Below are 23,481 nucleotides of genomic sequence, written 5' to 3' on the forward strand. Positions count from 1 at the left end.
ACCATATGAATATCACACACTTTTATATCCCAACATTTGTCAATTTTGACTTAATCCAATGGAAATACAGTTAAATGTAAAACATTTTGGAAGCTTATAATGTAGGCCTAATTGATTACATGTATACAATTATCTAAAGATCCTCAAACTGTGCTATTTCATCAAAAGGGTTAATAATATTCAGGAAAATGTGTTTTTAATGATGTATCGGTCAATGATTTGGTCAGATTGACGTGTATGGTTTCTTAAACAATGTAACAGTAATTTATAGTTATGCCATACAGTATTTTATTGAACATACAATTCTAATAGTGCAAAAGACCTTAAAAGTCAATAGAAGATTACACTAACATTGGATTTTGCATTATTAGCAGACTCTTTCTTACCAAAGCAACATAAAATAATGTACTTAGTGTATCATAACAATTATCGTTGTAATATAGTAAGACATACAGCCAAGAACTGTGATAAAGACAAAAAATGGGTATTACAGAATGTAGTGCTACAAAGCATGTACAATCGATCCAAAAGGGGAGGTGAAGTTTTTGCCTGTAGTCATCAATAATGCTGAAGGTATTTTGTTTCACAGTGTAATCTATATATATATTGGCATATTTTATGTTTGGGACAAAATGTAGCAAGTGATTCACCTGTTCTGAGTTCTTAAGTAGATAATTGCACTCCTGAAAGGAGAAACAGTATTATACATCAAAAACTGATCACAATAGCCACATTACTACGCACTAACCTTGTATGTTCCTTTAATTTATAAGCATGTTTTGCTCATGTTAAAGTTCTTATAAGTATGCCAACTTATGTTCCAAACTTTACATGATATCCTGCAAATTCTTATCACGAAACAATGTAACTGCAAGGCCTACTATGATGAAGAAGAACTACATTTTGTGGAATATTTCAGCTTCTGACCAGCAAAATGGATGAAAATAATGAACAAAATATTTTATAAATAAATAAAACTTTATGAAATGTGTATGCTGTTTTGCTGGTTGTCTACACTCTCGGAAATAGTATCTGGATTACTATCGCTGACTGCCTGATCCTTGCTCTTTTTGCCCAAACTATTTTCATTTCTTATGCTATATGTGTTTCCCAAAGTATGTTCCCTGCATGCCATGCAACTTTTGAACAGTGCCAACAGTTCTCCCCTTAGGTCTCGACAGCGTAGAGCGTATAGGAGCGGGTTTACACACGAGTTCACCAAGCAAAGCGTGCTACAGAAAGCAAACATTCGCTGTTGTTTATCTGTAAGGATCACCATGACATCCACCATCATAAAGGACAGGACAGGCAGCCAACAAACCGCGAGGATTAGGAGGATCAGACTGAAGGTACGTGCGAGCTGAATGTCCATTCGCATTCGAGCCTGTCCTTTTATGCTCGACCTTCCACACTTTGGTCCACTCATGGCTGCTTCATGCCGGTTTGCTTTCAACAGGATGAGGGCATAAGCCACTGTGATGAGGAAGAGCACCACCAGTTGCAGGCCCGTCCAGAAGGCCAGGTAGTGATGATCCACATAAGGGAAAAGACGGGAACACGGAGGATCCAACCAGGTTGTGCACCTCCAACCCATCAGAGGAAGGAATGAAATTATAATCGTTACACACCATAATAATACTATAGCGAGCTTGGCCCTTGTGCATGTCAATAGCACCTTGTAATTGGAAGCCTGGTAGATGCAGAGATAACGGTCCAGTGCTGTCAGCAATAGACTTCCCACAGAGCCTGTGAAGGCCATTGTGACGCCACCCAGCTTGAACAGATAGTTATTAGCGCCGTCGTCTTTACTGTAAAGATGGAAATTTAGAAAACTGATGGTGAAGAAACAGCTGGCAAAAGTGTCAGCCAGTGCCAAGCTGCTGATGAACAGGTATGATGGCCGTCCGCGCAGAGTGGCGGAGCTTGCAATGACCACCAGGACCAAAATGTTCTCCAGGAAAGTCACAGGACCAGCTAGAAAGCAAATCGAGCCAATTGCCGTCTTCTCTGGTGTGCTCAGGACCATGTAGCACTTCAGGCTGTTGCACAAGCTCGCATCTGCAACAATTCAGGAACAAAATGATTCAAAATAATCACTTTTTTAAGATAAACAATTAATATGATAAAAATGTTAATATTTTAACAAAAAGGATTATTCTAAATACATTCAAATATTTGGGGTCAGTAAGATTTTTTTAATGTTTGGTCTCTTATACTCACCAAGACTGTGTTTATTTGTAAATACAGTAATATTGTGAAATATTATTACAATTTAAAATAACTCATTTTTATTTTTTTTTATTTAAGATGTAATTTATTTCTATGATGATAAAGGCCATTACTCCAGTCTTCCGTGTCACATGATCCTTCAGCTGATTTGGTGCTCGAGAAACATAATCAACGCTGAAAAGAGTTGTGCTGCTTAATAATTTTGTGGAAGCCATGATGCGGTTGTTTATTTATTTATTTTCTGAAATTATTTGTCCTTTACTGACCTCAAATCCTTAAAAATGACTAGTAAAATGATCACAACACAACTTAGAAAGACATGTCATGATCACAGACAGACCATAGAAAATCTGAATGAGAAACTATACCTGTGGTTGAAATGTTTGTACTTTCATTTAAATAAAGCACAGTTGTAGCTTCTTGTTCCAATTCACTCTCCATTTCCCCAGGACAGAATTGATCTATTAAAAGTAAATGATGAATCATGAAACTTTGATTTTGGAGTTTGACATGATTAAGAGGGATAAAACACTCATTTAAAGTCAAACATGTCTCCAAGCAACATTTTTATTAGGCTAATGCATTCTATAAATAAAACGACATTATTCAGGCTGAATGGCTTAGATTTGGAAGAGAAGTGATGTTATATTTCATAATGTGAAATAATCCGCCTGTCCCACATGTCTATAAACCACTCACTGTGATCTAAAGCTGTTCAATAGATTAGAGTTACATATTGCCCTCTGCTGGCCAAAAGACCATGCAGATTTATTACAAGAGAAGGATGGACAAATGAAGCAAAACTATGAGTGTTATTGTTTGATTCCATGTTAATGAACCATAATAACCAACCATATTTTCACTAGTATCACTAGGAGATAGAGTATTTTCACAAGGAGATAGAGTATTTTTCTATGTGGCTCATGGAATAGCCTTACAAGCAAAGTCAAGAAAGCACACACATGCTCTTGGTTTAACTATACAATGAAGACTAATCTGTTTAGGTACATAGTAAATTAAATAGTCTGCTCTCATTTCATTGTTCCCTCCTTCCACGATTACCTTATCCATCCTTTCCTTACAAAAGGCACTAATATATTTTTCTTCTTTATCCTACTTTTTCATCCAAGGCGCATTAGCTCCATACCATCTAATTTTATCTTCTGTGTTCTTAAAATTTCTGGAAATGTCAGATAATGTGTCGGTTAAAGCCACTTCTCATGTTAGCTCTAATAGAAGGGCTTTCCCGCAGCGTCTTTGTTCCTCCCAAAATGTCTTCCTCATTTAGACTACTTAAATATTCTTGTAAGTTTTTTCTATAGCCACTTTCACCTTTGGTGGCTCACTGTGGATTAAAGGGGTCATATAATGGTACATGCACTTTTACAAGTTGATTGTACTGAAATGTGTGTTGGCAGTGCCTGTACACAACCATCATAAAATGATAAAAATCCATCCAGTGTTTTTTTTTTTAAACCTTCTTATATGTTTTACCCTCTCTGAAATCAAGCCGTTCGATTTTGTGACGTCACAAAATCGACGCCCCGCCCACGATTGGTGATTGACAGCAGCGTTTCAACACAGACCCGCCCTCGCTCGTGAGCGAGCTGTCTGTCATCATAGTCCGCACGTCATTGTTGATACCCTCACTGGAGCGCTGTCTATGAGCAGAATGGCGTCTGCGATTGTGGTGTTCTGTTCTTCGGTCTAATAAGGAACACAGCAGTCATTTTGATGTTCCTAAATCCGAACTGTTGAAGACGCAGTGGCTGAGTTTTGTTTTTGAAGGGATATGCCCAAGGGATTGACGCGGGGATTCCCTCACGGGGATTCCCCACGATCAACTGTGCTTTCATGTTTGGCAAATCATTTCACACCAGACAGCTTTACAAACGAGAAAAAACGGATCGGTACCAACGTGTTCCTGCTGAACCTCCACAAGAAGTGAGTGTAATGTTTTATTAACCTTTATATTAATATTTATATTAATCTTTACAAATTTGCAAACCTTGCTGCACGCAGATGAGTGCGTCTAAGGTTTACACTCAGGGTACATTACGGCATGTTTTCTATGTAGTCGACGTTCTCAATATAATTCATAATCCCACGTTTATAATGAACAACGCGTTATGGTTATTGTGTTATTATTACAAACGGTGTACGCACAGAACAGAGGGGCGGGGTGAGCAAAGCTCATTATCATTTAAAGCAAGGGTGCCCAACCAGTCGATCGCGGTCGACCTGTCGATCGCGGACTGCTTTCCAGTCGATCGCGAGAGTATATTGTACTCTGGTTTGCCCTTTCTCTCTCTTCACCGCTCCTGCGTCTCAGACCTCAAAAACATAAAATATTAACCTTTATAGACATAGTATTTCTTGAGTAAAGAAAACGCTGTACTTATATAAAAATATATATTTATTTAATCTTACAAGATCACTGATTACGTTCAGCTATGCGCTGGCCGAAGGAGGAGGGGCGGAGCTAAGAGGAGCTATGAGCTGTGAGGTTTTGCTTGACAGCCAGGCGGACGTACATGGTGCGATTTTTGCCGTTTTTACGAGCTCGCAGAGCATTTTTTTCACTAGGGAGAAATCGAGTGGAATCGGTGATGCTCGCAGCGTGTGAGAGGAATTACGAGCCGACGAGCCGAGCTGAGCATGTTATGAGCACCTCGACCTCCCGATAATTTTTAAACATGTTTTAAAAAAAATTTCGGGGAGTCGGCCCGATTTTCACCAGCTGTCCCCTATTGCCAAATCATACAACCACGTCGATGGGGCTATACCTCAGTGGCAGCAACCATACAGCGTGCGCATACACTGTCACACACACACACACACACACACACAGAGACACACCTATCTCTCTCTCTCTTTTAAGTTTTTATGTTGAAAAGAACGCTACTGTTCTCTGCTTTTCAGCAAATCATTTGCACACACATTTCTGTCATTTTTCTATCTGGAGCTTTGCCTGCATCATGCAACATTGACGGTCTCTGTGTTTAACGCGAAAGCTCACGTGATTGCTGCCGGCTCGGGATAAAATTCGTGCAGGACAGTCGTGCCGTGTACCAGCTGCTTTGACGCGATTATCAGTTAAACTGACTCGCAACGTGTGCAATATCTCACGACCTCCCGAGTGTCCGAACTCGCACCGTGTACGCCCGCCTTAATCACAGTTTAAGGCGGGCGTAACAAGATTTAATAAGTAACAAGTAACAAGATTTAACACAAGCTGTTTTAATGCTTTTCATTGGTTGTTAACTATTTGTAAAATTCACTGAAATTCACTGACAGACATAAAGTTTGACCAATAGCATTGATTTATGAAAAAAATAACAGCGAAGAAATTATGGGCTGAATTCGAAATCGCATACTAACATACTCATACTATTTCAAATACATGTCAGAAATAGCAAGAGTAGTAGGCTATGTTAGGAGCTAATCTGAATTCAGCCAGGATTTTAGCTAGGCACGTTACATTATTAGTAGGGACTCGCTGGCATTCCGACTCGTTGACTCAGCTCACTGAAAAGAACCGGCTCTTTTGGGTGACAAACGGCTCTTTAAAAAAATAAATGTTTTAACTATGACTTTGACTATGATAGGTGTGAAAACAATTCTAATTAAATTGTTAAACGAAATCATACTCACAATGTCTAACCATTTTTTTTAAATGCCTTGATTTGTTACAAAAAAATACTAAACCTTTCCATTTAAATGACGTCTTTTTAATGTATAGAAACAACATTCAAAACAATAATATAATAGAACCCATATTAAATAAAAAAATAATAAATATTCAGAAATATAAATAACTGAAAGGATTAAACTGGTCCCTCTTTTTCTCTCTTCTTTATTGTTATAACCAGCACTCTAGGATTATAACTAGCATGAACACACACTATTATTTTAAATAAGATTATTCAATATTTCATTATTACATAATTGTTTAATTTCTATAGGCTATATTTTTTTTAAAAAGAGTCGGCTCTTCAGATATGCGAGCTCCCGACGTTCACCTCATTCGCGCCACTACTCACTGTTACTATGGAGACGTTGAGAGTCGCGACGTCAGAAAAATAAAACACAACTATGGCAGAAGCCAAAAAACCGAAAACTTATCATTTTCATTCTGACTGGGAAGAGGATTACTTTTTTGTTTATTCAAATTCGAAGTCCATCTGTCTTATTTGTAATTCAAGTGTGGCCTTACCGAAGAAGGGCAATTTGGAGCGGCATTTCAAGACCGTGCACAAAAGCTATGATGCAGATTTCCCGGCTAAATCAGCTCTACGCACCCGAAAAGTCCGGGAATTGAAGGGGCAGTTAGCAGCACAGCAGTCAATTTTTACCAGGCCAAACACCAAGGGTAAGGCTGCAACTATAGCATCTTATCGTGTCAGTCATGTTCTTGCAAAACACAAGAAGTCTTTCAAGGACGGCGAAGTTGTGAAAGAAGCGTTTGTTGAGGCTGCAGACGCACTTTTTGGTGACTTTAAGAATAAAAGTGACATCATAGCTGCCATTAAGGATGTGCAATTATCCCGTGGCACTGTTACACGGCGATGTGAGGGAATGGCAGAGGATATCGAGGAGCAGTTAAGGAAGGATGTTGAACAGTGCAAATGTTTTTCTCTTCAATTCGACGAGTCAACTGATGTTGTTGATGTGGCACAACTATGTGTTTTCATTAGAATGGTTTTTGGAGACATGGGTGCAAAAGAAGAGCTGCTCACCATTTTACCATTGAAAGGACACACAAGAGGCGAAGATATTTTCCAAGCTTTCATGGAATTTGTCAACAAGACCCAATTGCCCCTCTTCAAACTCATCTCTATCACAACGGACGGTGCTCCAGCAATGGTGGGCCGTACCAGCGGATTCATTGCATTGTGCAAACAGAGTGAATATTTCCCGGACTTCCTTAATTACCACTGTATAATCCACCAGCAGGCATTATGTAGTAAGATTTTAAACATGAAAGAAGTGATGGATGTTGCAATGAAGATTGTGTGCTCCGTTCGGGCCAGGAGTCTACAGAGAAGGTTATTCCGTGCTCATTTGGAGGAGACCGGTGCAGAACACACAGACCTGTTGCTGCACACAGATGTTAGATGGCTGAGTAGAGGTAAATTTTTAGCGAGATTCTCAGAGTTGTTGCCTGAAATCAAAGATTTTCTGAAGCTTTCGAAACATGCAGAATATGCCCAGCTAGAGGACTACCAGTGGCTATTGGATTTAGCGTTCCTGACAGATCTCACTGACCTGCTGAATGGTTTTAATTTAGAGCTGCAGGGTAAAGACAAACATGTAATCAACATGATCAGTGCAGTAAACACATTTAAAAGCAAGCTACAACTGCTTTCAAATAGGCTGCAACGCTATGACCTACGGAACTTTCCTCACATGCAGGCAGAACTTCAGCGTCAGGGCAAAGACTTTGTGCAGCTTGACAGTGCACGTTTTGAGGAGCAAGTTCAGAGCATCTTGTTAGAATTTGAGAGGCGCTTTACAGATTTTGGATCCATCGAGCCTGTTGCCAGCTATCTGTGTTTTCCATTTGGTCCAAGTATTGATGTGGATTGTGTTGCCTCCAAAATTGTATCACTGTTCCACTTAGATAACACTGCTGTTGAGAATGAGATCCTCACACTGCAAAATGACATTGAGATCAAATCCAGGGCAACATCTGACATGAATGGAGAGTTCTGGTACTTACTGACTGAACAAAATTATCACAACCTCAGAAAATGTGCTTTCAACTTGACAGCACTTTTCGGGTCAACCTACTTGTGTGAGTGTGCTTTCTCTCACATGAAAATCATCAAGTCAAAGTACAGATCTACAATGACTGATGACCACCTTCTGGCCTGCTTAAGGCTTGCAACCAGCTCTTACTGCCCTGACTACGAGAAACTAGCTGCCTCCTCCCAGTGCCAGAGGTCCCACTAAGGACCTGCCTACTGACCCAAAGCCTGTTTCTGATTGTTCTGCTGCCTGCCTACTGACCCAAAGCCTGATTCTGATTGTTCTGCTGCCTGCCTACTGACCCAAAGCCTGTTTCTGATTGTTCTGCTGCCTGCCTACTGACCCAAAGCCTGCCTACTGACCCAAAGCCTGTTTCTGATTGTTCTGCTGCCTGCCTACTGACCCAAAGCCTGTTTCTGATTGTTCTGCTGCCTGCCTACTGACCCAAAGCCTGTTTCTGATTGTTCTGCTGCCTGCCTACTGACCCAAAGCCTGATTCTGATTGTTCTGCTGCCTGCCTACTGACCCAAAGCCTGTTTCTGATTGTTCTGCTGCCTGCCTACTGACCCAAAGCCTGTTTCTGATTGTTCTGCTGCCTGCCTACTGACCTCCAACCTGATTCTGATTGTTCTGCTGCCTGCCTACTGACCTCCAACCTGATTCTGATTGTTCTGCTGCCTGCCTACTGACCCAAAGCCTGTTTCTGATTGTTCTGCTGCCTGCCTACTGACCTCCAACCTGATTCTGATTGTTCTGCTGCCTGCCTACTGACCTCCAACCTGATTCTGATTGTTCTGCTGCCTGCCTACTGACCCAAAGCCTGTTTCTGATTGTTCTACTGCCTGCCTACTGACCCAAAGCCTGTTTCTGATTGTTCTGCTGCCTGCCTACTGACCCAAAGCCTGTTTCTGATTGTTCTGCTGCCTGCCTACTGACCCAAAGCCTGTTTCTGATTGTTCTGCTGCCTGCCTACTGACCCAAAGCCTGTTTCTGATTGTTCTGCTGCCTGCCTACTGACCCAAAGCCTGTTTCTGATTGTTCTGCTGCCTGCCTACTGACCCAAAGCCTGATTCTGATTGTTCTGCTGCCTGCCTACTGACCCAAAGCCTGTTTCTGATTGTTCTGCTGCCTGCCTACTGACCCAAAGCCTGTTTCTGATTGTTCTGCTGCCTGCCTACTGACCCAAAGCCTGTTTCTGATTGTTCTGCTGCCTGCCTACTGACCCAAAGCCTGATTCTGATTGTTCTGCTGCCTGCCTACTGACCTCCAACCTGATTCTGATTGTTCTGCTGCCTGCCTACTGACCCAAAGCCTGATTGTTCTGCTGCCTGCCTACTGACCCAAAGCCTGATTCTGATTGTTCTGCTGCCTGCCTACTGACCCAAAGCCTGTTTCTGATTGTTATGCTGCCTGCCTACTGACCCAAAGCCTGTTTCTGATTGTTCTGCTGCCTGCCTACTGACCCAAAGCCTGATTCTGATTGTTCTGCTGCCTGCCTACTGACCCAAAGCCTGTTTCTGATTGTTCTGCTGCCTGCCTACTGACCCAAAGCCTGTTTCTGATTGTTCTGCTGCCTGCCTACTGACCCAAAGCCTGATTCTGATTGTTCTGCTGCCTGCCTACTGACCCAAAGCCTGTTTCTGATTGTTCTGCTGCCTGCCTACTGACCCAAAGCCTGTTTCTGATTGTTCTGCTGCCTGCCTACTGACCCAAAGCCTGATTCTGATTGTTCTGCTGCCTGCCTACTGACCCAAAGCCTGATTCTGGATTCTGATTGTTCTGCTGCCTGCCTACTGACCCAAAGCCTGATTCTGATTGTTCTGCTGCCTGCCTCTGACCTCCAGCCTGATTCTGATTGTTCTGCTGCCTGCCTACTGACCCAAAGCCTGATTCTGGATTCTGATTGTTCTGCTGCCTGCCTACTGACCCAAAGCCTGATTCTGGATTCTGATTGTTCTGCTGCCTGCCTACTGACCCAAAGCCTGATTCTGATTGTTCTGCTGCCTGCCTACTGACCCAAAGCCTGATTCTGGATTCTGATTGTTCTGCTGCCTGCCTACTGACCCAAAGCCTGATTCTGATTGTTCTGCTGCCTGCCTCTGACCTCCAGCCTGATTCTGATTGTTCTGCTGCCTGCCTACTGACCCAAAGCCTGTTTCTGATTGTTCTGCTGCCAGCCTACTGACCCAAAGCCTGCCTACTGACCCAAAGCCTGTTTCTGATTGTTCTGCTGCCTGCCTACTGACCCAAAGCCTGTTTCTGATTGTTCTGCTGCCTGCCTACTGACCCAAAGCCTGTTTCTGATTGTTCTGCTGCCTGCCTACTGACCCAAAGCCTGATTCTGATTGTTCTGCTGCCTGCCTACTGACCCAAAGCCTGTTTCTGATTGTTCTGCTGCCTGCCTACTGACCCAAAGCCTGATTCTGATTGTTCTGCTGCCTGCCTACTGACCCAAAGCCTGTTTCTGATTGTTCTGCTGCCTGCCTACTGACCCAAAGCCTGTTTCTGGATTCTGATTGTTCTGCTGCCTGCCTACTGACCCAAAGCCTGATTCTGATTGTTCTGCTGCCTGCCTACTGACCCAAAGCCTGATTCTGATTGTTCTGCTGCCTGCCTACTGACCCAAAGCCTGTTTCTGATTGTTATGCTGCCTGCCTACTGACCCAAAGCCTGTTTCTGATTGTTCTGCTGCCTGCCTACTGACCCAAAGCCTGATTCTGATTGTTCTGCTGCCTGCCTACTGACCCAAAGCCTGTTTCTGATTGTTCTGCTGCCTGCCTACTGACCCAAAGCCTGTTTCTGATTGTTCTGCTGCCTGCCTACTGACCCAAAGCCTGATTCTGATTGTTCTGCTGCCTGCCTACTGACCCAAAGCCTGTTTCTGATTGTTCTGCTGCCTGCCTACTGACCCAAAGCCTGATTCTGGATTCTGATTGTTCTGCTGCCTGCCTACTGACCCAAAGCCTGATTCTGATTGTTCTGCTGCCTGCCTACTGACCCAAAGCCTGTTTCTGATTGTTCTGCTGCCTGCCTACTGACCCAAAGCCTGTTTCTGATTGTTCTGCTGCCTGCCTACTGACCCAAAGCCTGTTTCTGATTGTTCTGCTGCCTGCCTACTGACCCAAAGCCTGATTCTGATTGTTCTGCTGCCTGCCTACTGACCCAAAGCCTGATTCTGGATTCTGATTGTTCTGCTGCCTGCCTACTGACCCAAAGCCTGATTCTGATTGTTCTGCTGCCTGCCTCTGACCTCCAGCCTGATTCTGATTGTTCTGCTGCCTGCCTACTGACCCAAAGCCTGATTCTGGATTCTGATTGTTCTGCTGCCTGCCTACTGACCCAAAGCCTGATTCTGGATTCTGATTGTTCTGCTGCCTGCCTACTGACCCAAAGCCTGATTCTGATTGTTCTGCTGCCTGCCTACTGACCCAAAGCCTGATTCTGGATTCTGATTGTTCTGCTGCCTGCCTACTGACCCAAAGCCTGATTCTGATTGTTCTGCTGCCTGCCTACTGACCCAAAGCCTGATTCTGATTGTTCTGCTGCCTGCCTACTGACCCAAAGCCTGATTCTGATTGTTCTGCTGCCTGCCTACTGACCTCCAGCCTGATTCTGATTGTTCTGCTGCCTGCCTCTGACCTCCAGCCTGGTTCTCGACTCGCCTGTTTGATCCCTGAAACTGTCTATGCAGATATTGACCTTTGCCTGGAGTTTCTGTTTAATAAATTGTTGCAAATGGATCTGTCTCTGCCTTCTGATTCACAACAGATTTATTATATATGGATTAGAGCTACTTTTCTGTTTGTTTTGTGCATATTAAATTTGCAGATGCGCTGTGAGTAGCGACTGGCTTTCCGTTTGGACTGGTAGATCTCGGCACACTGATAAATCTAAAAGTAGATCTTTGTTCAAAAAAGGTTGGGCTCCCCTGATTTAAAGACACATGCACTTAAACGGCGTGCTGAAAACAGAGCTGTTTTGACCAGGTAAAATGAGTGTTTTCTTATATTATAAAAGTATATTACAAACTTTTAATTTAGACCCTAAAGAATCATATTAGCTTGTACAAAAATGGCATTTTATGACCCCTTTAAATGATTTTTCTTTTCCTTTATCTTCTTTTCTCATTTCTGTAAAGGTGCTTTAGAATAATGTGTATTGTAAAAAGCGCTATTGATTTGAACTGACCAAAATAAGACAAAGGACTGTACAAATCACCTTATGAAAGACATCTGAAAACTTAAACACTGAGTCAACATATACTGTTGGCAATAAAATGTAGGAGAAAACAAAAACCCACATCCTCAGGTTAAAGCTTTCACAATCTCACACAAGTGAAATGTAAGAAGATCTTAAAGGGATAGACCCTAAATGAAAAAATGTGCCATTACTTACTGACTGACCCTCAAGTTGTTACAAACCTGTATGAGTTTCTTTCTTCTGCTGAACACAAAATAAAATATTTTAAAGAATGTTGGTAACCAGACAGTTGATGGATCCCATTGACATCCAAAAGGAAAAAAACATACGATGGAAGTCAATGGGTGCCATCAACTGTCTGGTTACCAACATTCTTTAAAATATCTTCTTTTGTGTTCAACAGAAGAGAGGAACTCATACAGGTTTGGAACAACTTAAGGGTCAGTAAATAAATGATGACAAAATTTTCATTTTTGAGTGAATTAATAACAATTCTATTTACATACGTCTTACAAATAAGGGCAAGAAAAAAACTGCAGCTCCTTTTACCCATTAGAGTTGTTTCAGTTCACACAGGATTTTGGCATAGCCTACACATTAATCAAATGAACTGGTTCTTACCTTTGTGTTTTGCTGTTGGTAGGGTATTGAGTCCAGTTACTGTCTTTCTGTTCTTTCTGCAGTTTGCCTCTGATTACAACACGAAATCATATGCCACACCCCCAATGAGAGAAATAGAGAACCAAGATTTCAGTATCCTTCCAGACAGCTGTTATGAACTGTGGATGTAGCCTATTTATCATATATGACCAGAGATGCAGGTTTCAGAGACTAAAGTGACCATGACACCTTACTGAGCAAAGAAAAGCAACAGATGGAAAGTACCAAAGCCGTTACTCTCTAAGATACACAAAGTATCCAAAGAGGAAGCTTTTTGTGTCTCATCACCACAAGATGAAAATCGCGTAATAAAGGCAGAAACATTTCTCTTTTGCCACAGCTTCCTCATGTTGATGATGACCTATTTCACAATAATTAAAAATGTAATTTATCTTGCGAGCAGATGGTAGAGAAAAAATGTCGGTTACCTCTCACTGCAACTGTCCCAATTTGTATGCTTTCCATTTCTGTAAATGATTATTCTGGAAGGCTTTAGAGGCACATGTTGTGAGGGATAACAACGCAAAGTGTAATCGAATATAGATATACCCACGGAAAAATAAATATTTGTCTGTGATACCTTTAAGGCAAGACACCCCAGGTGAATAGGGTAAAAAAAAAATTGTATTACAAGTTTTCTGAAATGTTATGTTTAAATATGCAAATTAGGCTTTATCTAATTAAATATGCACTAATTTGCATACATTTCTAGGACAAAAATCTGAACATTGAATAAAGTCAGGTTAAAAATTCTTGTTTCATTTTGGATATCTCTATTTATCACTCCACAAATCAGAAAATACTGTCAACAGCCAAAAATAAATACATTTTCACAATTTTTTAAGGAATAAAATGTTGTATAAAATCAGGAAAATTATAAATAAACAAACCCCTCTTTAAAAACCTTCAAAATATAGACATTCTTCTTTCAGACGAATCAGAGTTATATTAAAAAATGTCATCATGGCTCTTCCAGCTTCCTCTTTGGATACTTTGTGTATCTTAGAAAGTTCTGTTTTGAAGTCCATAAAAGTGCATCTATCCATCATAAAAGTGCTCCACACGGCTCTGGGGGGTTAATAAAGGCCTTCTGAAGCGATGCGTTTGTGTAAGAAAAATATTAATTTTTAAAACTTTATAAAGTAAAATAACTAGCTTCCAGCCAAACGGACATACGGATTTCACTTAAGTCTAAGCGCAACTTATGCGAGTAATGCAACGTACTGCTGATATTTACACATCATTACGCACTACGCTACTTGCGACGTCACAAGTTGCGTAAGTTGCGTTTTGGGTCCAAGTAGACTGCGTATGTATGTTTGGCCGGAAGCTAGAATTTTACTTTGTAACGAGTTAAATATGAATATTTTTTTACACAAACTCATCGCTTCGCTTCAGAACGCCTTTATTAACCCCCCAGAGCCGTGTGGAGCACTTTTATGATGGATATAGATGCACTTTTATGGACACTAAACGGCCATTCACTCCCATTATAAAGCTTGGCCCATATAAAAAAAAAATGGATGGTTCATATACAGCAACCATATATCTTCCTTACTTAAATCGGCCAGAATTACCTTCTGTGTTTCATGTAAGCCATGTGCTATACAAAATCAGACCGATTATGGCCACTTTCATACTAAATAGCACACATACAACTTGTAGGAGATTTTTATGAATACTGTAAAAAGTCTTATATGAGTTTTACATGACAAAAGTATGCAATGGTGTATGGTATTAGTAGAAAATAACTTATATTCATATACAAATCATTTAAAGTTCTTATATTGAATTATATGCTAGTCAAATTAAAGTCATATAGGATTTATACACATTTTGTGTCATTTGTTTATATGTGTTTCATGCAGATTTCATGTTTTGATGACCAACATCACTTATATGCAGTTGGCAAATTTGGAAATTGTACTGTGCAGAAGCTGGTTCGAGGATGTATTGTCAAAATATCACTGACCTTTATGAGGACTGTTCATTTTCCTACAGGATTTGGAAGAGCAGTTGACAGCAATGACATTGTGAGACCGTGTATTTACATTATTGTGAACTGTCTGGGACTGTTGTTTATGAACAAATATTATTGCATATTATTGCAAATGAGCAAAGTTGAGTCAAATATGTTTCTAGAACAGTGATTAAAATGTTGAAAATTGGCTGGAATATATTTTTGTATATGTGACATGAACTCTGGTGGTGATATGCATAAGAATCACATCAACATTTAGGAAAGTTTTATGTTTGTAGGTTAAGAATAGAACTGTTGTATACTAAACTTAGTACTGTGATAAAGTTTAGAGAAATTGTCACAAATAAAAATGAAATCTGGTGATGCAGGATCTAAAATGAAATATGCAACTTTATCTTGTAGAATACACTCTAATAAATAATTTTGTAATTAAAATGTGTGCTTGTGTGTGTATAGTTTAAATGTTGCGTTTCATCTAAGGTTGATTTTACAGTATATAACCATGATTGACTATAGGCATAGGGCTCCACTTAGGACAAGATAAGAGCAAGAGAATGAGTGAAGTACAGCCTTATACTGATTGGTAAACTGCACTGTTTTATACATGTCTTAAGAGATATGCTGGACATTCATATTAAATTACCATTATTTTCCTATGTTTTTACATCATGAAAATCTATATGGCTTTAGTTGTATGTAGGACCTATATGATATATATGATTAAAAATACATTAATATTATGCAATTTATATATGTGGTTTTTGCAGCAAATATGTCCTTTACAATATTCTGTTGGAATAAGAATCACAGGTGTTTTTAGCAAACCTTTTCCATATGAACCAGGACATTTTACTCCGATTGTATTCGTCTGAAAGAAGAATGTCATATACACCTAGGATGACTTGAGGGTGAGTAAATCATGGACTAATTTTCATTTTGTGTGAACTATCCCTTTAACTATTAAATATTGAGTGTAGCGTTATTTTTAATCAACAGGTGGCGCTTGTGAATCTTTTTTGTACTTAAAGGGATAGTTCACCCAAAAATGAAAATTCTGTCATCATTTAGCTACTCACCCTCATGTTGTTCCAAATGTTGGTAAACAGACAGTTGACGATAGATCTATCTATCTATCTATCTATCTATCTATCTATCTATCTATCTATCTATCTATCTATCTATCTATCTTTACACAATTTATCTTTTTGTGTGTTTTGTTTCTTGTTGTGTACATCTGTTTCTCCCCACATTTTGGTCATTTGACCTCTTCTCAAATGGTGTGTGACCAATAAGAGCCTCCCAACCGATACTCTCCAAACATAGGATTCAAACTCAGGCCAAGCCCCCTGGAAAGCTGTAAACCAAGGTTGCATCCAGTGGGTGTGCACTTCCATCACCAAATATGGGTTTATGGCAAACAAGTGCTGTAACATGTTTGCTTAAGGGAAAAGCAGGAGTATTTAATCTACAGATGAGGGAATTTTAAATGAGAATTGAAAACTTTCACATGTTTAGAACCACCACCACTTCAGTAAAAGTTTTTACAAATTACAGTTTTTCTTAATCGATTTGGCTCATTTATTTAATAAGCCTTAGCATTCTCTAAACTATAAGTACAATTGTCACATCTGTTTTAAGGCATACAGTATCATCACAACTCTATGTCTGGAAAATGTAGTAACTCACCCAAAACATTTAATTCATGCTTCAAAACCTAGTTATTGTGTCAGTAAATTGGCCAATGCCACCAAAATGAAACATTTCTGTCATTATGAGCCATAGCTTATGGTCAAATTGTTTAGATGTTTTTTTACTCCATGGCAGTCAACCTTGTAAATGTTTGTTATACTTAGGCCTATACTTTTTGTTGACACTGACTGTCAGTTTTGTCCGAATACAAGCTTTTTAGATACACATTTCAACATTTGGTAAAAGTTTACATGGGAAAGTTAATATTGTAGCACACAGAAAAAGAATATGCACATCGTACCTACATTTATTTTGTAGCATTGTGTAACATGTGAACAGAAAACATGAGATGTCTGACAAATTTTGGCTCATGAAAGGATGTTTAGAAGTTGTGAAGAGTGACAAATTCACTGAGAATCATCAGTTTTGATCAGCAAGCCATGAGCATTTAGTTATTGTGCAATTAGACAATATTGAATAAGCCTATAGTTTAAATTCTGTTTGACTCCGATTAGCTTCATTTTTAGCTCTTCTGATGAAACATCAAGTCACTTCCTGAGAATAATGTTGGAAATATGACAACAGAGAAGGTCTAAATCTGGCCTAAATGAATATATAACTTCTAACAGCTGTTGAACATTCTCAGTTATAGCACCACTATGAACAATCTAAGTAGACATTTTGGTTCAAGAACACCAAATGGCCCATATGCCCCCTCTAATTCCATTCATTGATTTATGAAGATACTAGGCTACACCCCCAAAATAACACCTCTGTCTGTTGCTTTTCAAACACTCTCCCTCCTATTGTCATTGGCAGTAGACACCACTTCACAGGTTTTTATCTACATGTTGTCACATGCCAGCAAGTGGTGTGTGATACTTCTTAAAGCAGGGGTGGGGAACGTTGATCCTGGAGGGCCATTGTCCTGCAGAGTTTAGCTCCAACCCTAATCAAACACACCTGAAGCTAATCAATGTCTTCAGGATTACTGAAGTTGCAGGCAGCCAAATGTTTTTTTCAGGGTTGGAGCTAAACTCTGCAGGACAATGGCCCTCCAGGATCAACGTTCCCCACCCCTGTCTTAAAGGATGCCATGTTTCTACTTGGTTTTCAAGACAATTGGCCTATTTCCTGTATCCCACTCACACCTTTCCTGTGATCATGGTAATGCCTGCTATATAAGTGTCTACTATTTTATTAGGTTATTAATATAGTAGGCCTTATGCATTTTAACATCCTGAATTCAACTCAAAATTCTGTTCTCGTCTGATAATTTCCACAACATGAAGTGTCTGAAAGCAAAGTATTTTTGGCTTGTGTTAAAATTTATTTTCCTCAAAAAAGTTCTCTCTTGTATATAGGCTAAGAAAATTGGATATCTAAAGAATTAAAACACTGTTTCATTGTTCACGTAATTTTACATAAAGCATAGACACTTCTATGTGTTGTGAACTTGTGCCCATATGTGTTTTTCGAAGGTATGCCATGGACATACATTAGTAGGTTTAAGTGTTTGCATTTTGACATGAAACCATAGACTGTATGAAACTAACCGGAAGAAACCCATGTGACGTTTTATATGGCTTCGAGTTATTACAGTAACGCGGAAAAACCAAAATTCCCCAGTCCCCACAAACATGCAATGACGCAGGAAGGGTGGCAACAGGCGTGTACATCGCTCCTATTGGTCAAACGTCGACAGTGCTTCTCCCTGATTGGCCAGAAAAACACACGTCTGAAGTACTTATGCTTTGTTGAGGATCCATTTTGTTGTTAGACGGAGACAAACTGGAGGAGAATAATACCATTCCGTTGTTGCCTAGGATTGTTATGAAGATTCACATATCGGGAAATATTTTCTCCATTAACAGCTACAGCTAGCAGACTAGACCAAGGGAAGACGAAGGGCTTTTTCATCAAAGCCTGAAGAAGTCGGTAAGTTGTTTTTTACTGAGTTAAAGATAGGGAGTCGTCGACGGTATTGACGCCATGTTGCGTTCAAGAGTCTTTTGTTTTGGTACGGTGCCAGAAAACATGACCTAATACCTTTATTTTTTTTATCGTTTAAAACTCAAGTATTTGTTACAAAATTATAGTAGTTATTTGTGATTTCGAAATGTGTGGTTTTTCGTCGACAACGACTGTTTTTGAACACAATAGAGGCAGATTAGATGTTTATGTAACACCACATCTACAAAATATTCGAGATTTAGATTTTTAAACGATGAATTATATGAAAGATTGTCTTATGTTTGACCTTAACCTAATTATTTACACGTAAGTTATACAAAAACAAATGGTTTAGTGAGATCTCTTTTATATTAGTGAAAAAATGAATGTTGCTAACTTAGATGCTTTCTAAATTGAACATATTTTGGAAAGATTTTCGTATTTAGTATTAAACAAATCGTGTTTCTTTTGTTAGATTCACGGCTTCTAGAGCACCGTGCGCCGAGGTGAATTCATGTTCAACTCGGTTACACGACAAAACAACGCTCATCATTGGCACATGAAAACCTCAGATCTTGCTGGACCTAGACGTGCAGCGAGAAGTAGATCAACTACTTCGAGGACCTGGAGCCCGATCGGTGAAGAGAAATTAAAAAGTGAAGAGAACCAAGCACTCAACTTTTCTACAACAGTGAGGTAAGCAGAGGAAGCGAGTGGGGGATGGGCGGGGACGCGCTGGCTGTCTCGCGCTGCACGTAGCCCTTTGTTATTGCCAGCCAGCAACACGGGACATTTGGCAATTATTTGAAGCTTGTTTTAAAACCAGTTTGCACACTTTAACATTGTACTTAAAGGGCGCATTTATTTCCCTTTGTTTAACCAACGTTTTTTTTTTTAATCTTTAGGTGACATCCACTTAAAGCAGTATGGGAGGTGGTGAGAGATACAACATTCCAGATCGCCCAGCGCCCAAGAAGAGCCTCCAGATTGGCAGAGGCAAGCAGAGAAGTCGAGACCAGAATGGAGTGGTGCATTCCGCCTCCTCAGGAGCCTTAGGGGTGCCCCATCACCTCAGCCATCGCAGGGGTGAGAAGGGCACCAGCTATTCTTGGTCTCCTGAGGCGCGGCAGGCCGCGTCTGTAGACAAGAAGAATGCCGCTGTTCGTTTTGCCACACCATATGATCAGAATTGGGAGGGGACCATGTCCCACCTGAACAAACTTTTGTCAGCTCAGTGTGGTCAGAACTATGCTGGAGCCAAGTTCAGTGAGCCCCCATCCCCAAGTGTTCTACCTAAGCCCCCGAGCCACTGGGTGTCTCTTCCCATTGGCGCTTGCGATCATCGTGAGATGATGACCTTTCAGTTAAAGAGCCTTCTGAAGGTTCAGGCATAACAAGGTCTCACTGCTGCTCTCTTAAGCCAATCTATGAATGAAGGCTCCGCTTTGACCTTTGCCCTCCCCTTGAATGCTTCAGCTGCGTAATATATTTTACAGCTATTTTTAGATTTGCGTCTTAATAAGGTGATGAGCATTTGACGGGCAGATGTTTGTCCTAAATGTCCTTCACCTATTTTTTTTTTAAAGAAAACCGCTCCACTAGTTATTACGTCATTGAGGCCTTAAGGGGTGGTCGAGAACTCTTAGCGGAGCTGTACGCCATGACAAATGAACTGGATGTCCTCCTAATAACTCATTGCTCTGTTATGCTCCTGTTTTGTTTTGTTCTTTTTTTGATGGCTGTTTGTGACAGTGTTTTTTCTTCTCAACCTGGTCTAGGAGTAGATGTCAAGACAACTCGCACCATTTCCTTTCTAATATTTCGCAGTCTGTTTTTCGCTTGCTGAGGTTTGATGCGCACTCTCGGCTTGAGTTTTAATCATGCAGGGAGTGGCGGAAACCTCTTGGTGCTAAGCACAGCAGCATTTGTAGCATTATAGTGCGTACTGCATTTCCAGGTATCTCTTTTTATTATTATTTCGCTTTTTGGGAAGTAAAAGCCACTTGACGTCGTTCTGCAGGGAGAACTAAGCGAACAGAATACGAAGGGGGGGACAAGCTTAAGTGAAAAGGTCATTTAACTAACCTCAAGCTTAATGAGGTGGCACAATGGACCTTGTGCTTTCAACACCTGTACTTCTTTTTTTAATGGCGCTGTGCGCATTGCACTATAGGTGTTGAAATTCATTAAGGTTCACAAGCTCTATTGCAGCGTTAAGCTTGTACTTTTTGCATCCCTTATGTTATAGCTTATAAAACTAAGTGTTTTTTTTTTTTTTAAATGTCTACCAAAGCTACATAATCAGCAATTTTCTGTTGGAAAAATCCCCCTTAGCTTAACCAGATCTGGTTACAAGTGCCATAAATCATTGGGTAAGGCATTACCGTATATCAAGGTTTTGGTTGACAAATCATTTTTTGGAATTCATTTTTTAAACGTTGCTGTACTTTTAGAACGATCGCAGAGCAAATATGCGGAGGATGGTTATGATGCGAGACCATAGGACGGATGTTTTCTCTGGTCTTGTCTCAAAGCCTTGTTTGCTCTGTGATGTGTTTTGATATTATAAGCATTATGTTATGAAATGTGTGTATTATGGCACGGGGGAAGTGAGAAATAGGGCGCAAGTCCAGTGTGGACATGTTTACATTGTTTAAAAAAAAAAAAAGGCAGGCTGCCGGCATTTTACACACACTGCCCTTTCTCACTTGTTGTTATTCTTGCACTGCTGTTCATTTGTGTTCAAAAGTTTCAGACAATGTTGCTCTTTCAACTGTGGATATGTGAAGCACCCCTTCCCACTTAGTTATGCGTGTGGCGGAAAAAAACTACCTCTCTTGCAGAACGTGATATTAATAGCTATCTTAAAGATGACAAAACAAAGCTGATTAGTTTTGGATGTGTGTAATGGAGCCATGTAAATAATGAAATGTATAAAATGTTGTAGCATATTGTACATTTGTGCAGGAACGTTTGAAACCTGCAGATAAAGTATTTTTAGTAATAACACTGAATGTAAAAGTCACGCTAAGGACGTGGCTTGTTTTCAAATGCTGAAGAATATTTTGTTAAGAAAAAAAGAGAAAATTTTGCCTATAGTGCGTCAAAACCCCTGCACTGTGCAGTTTGTTGCCAGTGATCTTGCACATAATATTTTTATTTTGTATAATGCACCATGTAGGGGCAGAACGAGCTTTAAGTGCAAGTAAAAAAAAGATGGAATAAATTTTTTTGGAAATTGAAAGGGGCTTTTATACATTGTTATTGAGTTGCCTATGCAAATAGTAATTTTGTTTTATATGTTTTGCTTGGTTATAATAGTAAAACAGTAAATTTTGCCCTTTATCCAGAGTCCTTAAAAGTAGTGTTGCATTTGCATCAAGTCATTGGTCTTTCCTCCGCAGGCCCAATGTTTGATGCCAATGATGCTGCATTTACCTCCAGAAAAGCCAGATTTCATTTTAACCTTTTAAAGTAAAAAGTAAATTATTTTAATAGAATGTGTAAAAGTCCTTTTCCTAAATTTGGATGTCCCGAACAATTGGCTTTGAATTTATCCCAACCTTGTAAGTGTCACTTGAAATGCAAACTGAAAGCCCTTTTGGAAAGAATTGGTATACTAAAAGATTGTTCAATTTGGTTGTCTAAAAAAATAAAATCCCTTCCCTCCCCCCCAATATTGTCTTTGTGTGATGTTTAAAAAAAAAAAAAAAAAAAATCTGTTGTCTGAGAGTTAACATGTAAACAAAAACATAATGGATGTTAGTTTTTCATGTATTTTTTCTACATTTAGAGAAACTTTTCACCTAAACCATACAGTGAACAATATAATAAATTCCACTTAAAGGAATACCTATAGATACTATTTTACTTTTAGTGATGTACAAATATTTGTTTTGCGAAATGTCGATGGCTACTTTCAATTCAAGCAGGAGGGCACGTAGATCATCTGACAGCTCTGATGGACTTCGGACTAGAGTTTCTGAGCCAAGAACTCAGTCTGATCACGTAGACCGCATAACCCACTTGGGATGGTTTTATAACGGTGGTTTATGGCGTGTCATTAACCGAACGAACTGTTAATAATGTTCTTTCAGTCCGTTTGAATTCTTTGGAGTGATTTGACAATGCATAGGGATAACTTTTTTATTTTATTTATTTGTTTATTATTACACTATAACAAAAAAGGCAGACTAAATATTTGTCAATACAGATTGAAGTCATAAAAATTATAAAAAATGCGACGTTTGACTGTGTAATTTTAACAGCTAACGTTACAGAAAAACAGGAAATGGATGGCTGGTAGTTGGCAAACCGTTTAGTTTCAGAGCTCGTTTTAAAAAAAACTTAATTGTTTGAGACTAAGCTTATAACAAACAGAATTCAGGATACAGAGAAACTGGTTTGTACCATGAACATCTCACACTACTAGTTCTCAACGGCGGAGAATTTCACTATTGTTCAATTTATGCACTGCTTACGTTTTCTGTGGTTATAGCCTCTATCGTACTGTTCGAGTAACACCGATTGCAACACGGAATTAACACCAATTACACACAAAAATGATATGAGAAAAATGATAAATAATACAGTTATTATAATTACTTCAAATTATACATAGCCTAATTATGAATGATCTTGAAAGCTTATGGTGTATTTAACGTATTTTAATACAATTAATTTAACTGCCAAATGGAGAAAAAAAAGTGCGCAACGTTGGGTGCAGTGGTTTCTGTTTTGTTTTCCACAGCACCATCAGCTGGCAACGAGCTACAGTTACTGGTTTCGGTGATGCAGACGTCACTTATTGAAACAACAACCTTTCAATAATTTAATGGAATTCAAACCACCTAATACAGCTTGAAAAGTGAGAATTTTTTTAGCTAAAAGTAGTTGTACAAACTATTCCGTTTATAGTCCACAATATGGTTATTTAGTTCAGTTTTGTGTATTCGAAATTCACTTTTGCGGTATGAATGTGTATAATTTATACTGAATAACAAAACGTGAAACGCTGC

At 39.7% G+C, this 23,481-nt stretch overlaps 3 protein-coding genes across 4 annotated transcripts; 2 read left to right on the top strand and 1 right to left on the bottom strand.

Annotated features, from left to right (window-relative positions):
• Positions 1–267: 267 nt before the first annotated feature.
• On the bottom strand, positions 268–12,881 carry cnr2 (cannabinoid receptor 2). The gene is made up of 3 exons (XM_079895198.1): positions 12,802–12,881; positions 2,598–2,690; positions 268–2,058 (listed from the first exon to the last, which is right to left on the bottom strand). Exons 2-3 carry the CDS (start codon positions 2,668–2,670, stop codon positions 980–982), a joined length of 1,152 nt encoding a protein of 383 aa, XP_079751324.1. The 5' UTR covers positions 2,671–2,690; positions 12,802–12,881; the 3' UTR covers positions 268–979.
• Positions 6,943–8,184, top strand: LOC307172672 (general transcription factor II-I repeat domain-containing protein 2A-like; the record flags this gene model as incomplete). Its single annotated transcript, XM_079895223.1, has 1 exon — positions 6,943–8,184. The coding sequence occupies one exon, from the start codon at positions 6,943–6,945 to the stop codon at positions 8,182–8,184; it is 1,242 nt and encodes a 413-aa protein (XP_079751349.1).
• Positions 12,882–18,137: 5,256 nt separating the features above from the next.
• Positions 18,138–21,993, top strand: pnrc2 (proline-rich nuclear receptor coactivator 2). Of its 2 annotated transcripts, XR_013823740.1 has the most exons (3): positions 18,138–18,448; positions 18,939–19,159; positions 19,369–21,993. XR_013823740.1 is itself a non-coding variant. In XM_079895183.1 (2 exons), exon 2 carries the CDS (start codon positions 19,390–19,392, stop codon positions 19,855–19,857), a length of 468 nt encoding a protein of 155 aa, XP_079751309.1. In that variant the 5' UTR covers positions 19,020–19,159; positions 19,369–19,389; the 3' UTR covers positions 19,858–21,993. The 2 variants fall into 2 exon arrangements, 1 of the variants encoding a protein (XP_079751309.1); XM_079895183.1 differs by lacking the exon at positions 18,138–18,448 and having other exon boundaries at positions 19,020–19,159.
• The last annotated feature ends 1,488 nt before the right edge of the window (positions 21,994–23,481 follow it).

This window comes from Squalius cephalus (genome assembly GCF_949319135.1).
Source record: "Squalius cephalus genome assembly, chromosome: 15".
In the NCBI taxonomy this organism is placed as follows: domain Eukaryota; kingdom Metazoa; phylum Chordata; class Actinopteri; order Cypriniformes; family Leuciscidae; genus Squalius; species Squalius cephalus.

Excerpts from the sequence above, each read along its gene's own strand:
- pnrc2 (XM_079895183.1), top strand. The coding sequence starts at position 19,390 with ATGGGAGGTGGTGAGAGATACAACATTCCAGATCGCCCAGCGCCCAAG.
- cnr2 (XM_079895198.1), bottom strand. The coding sequence starts at position 2,670 with ATGGAGAGTGAATTGGAACAAGAAGCTACAACTGTGCTTTATTTAAAT. Across the intron at positions 2,059-2,597 it reads TACAAACATTTCAACCACAG|ATGCGAGCTTGTGCAACAGC; the intron begins GTATAGTTTCTC and ends GAATTGTTGCAG.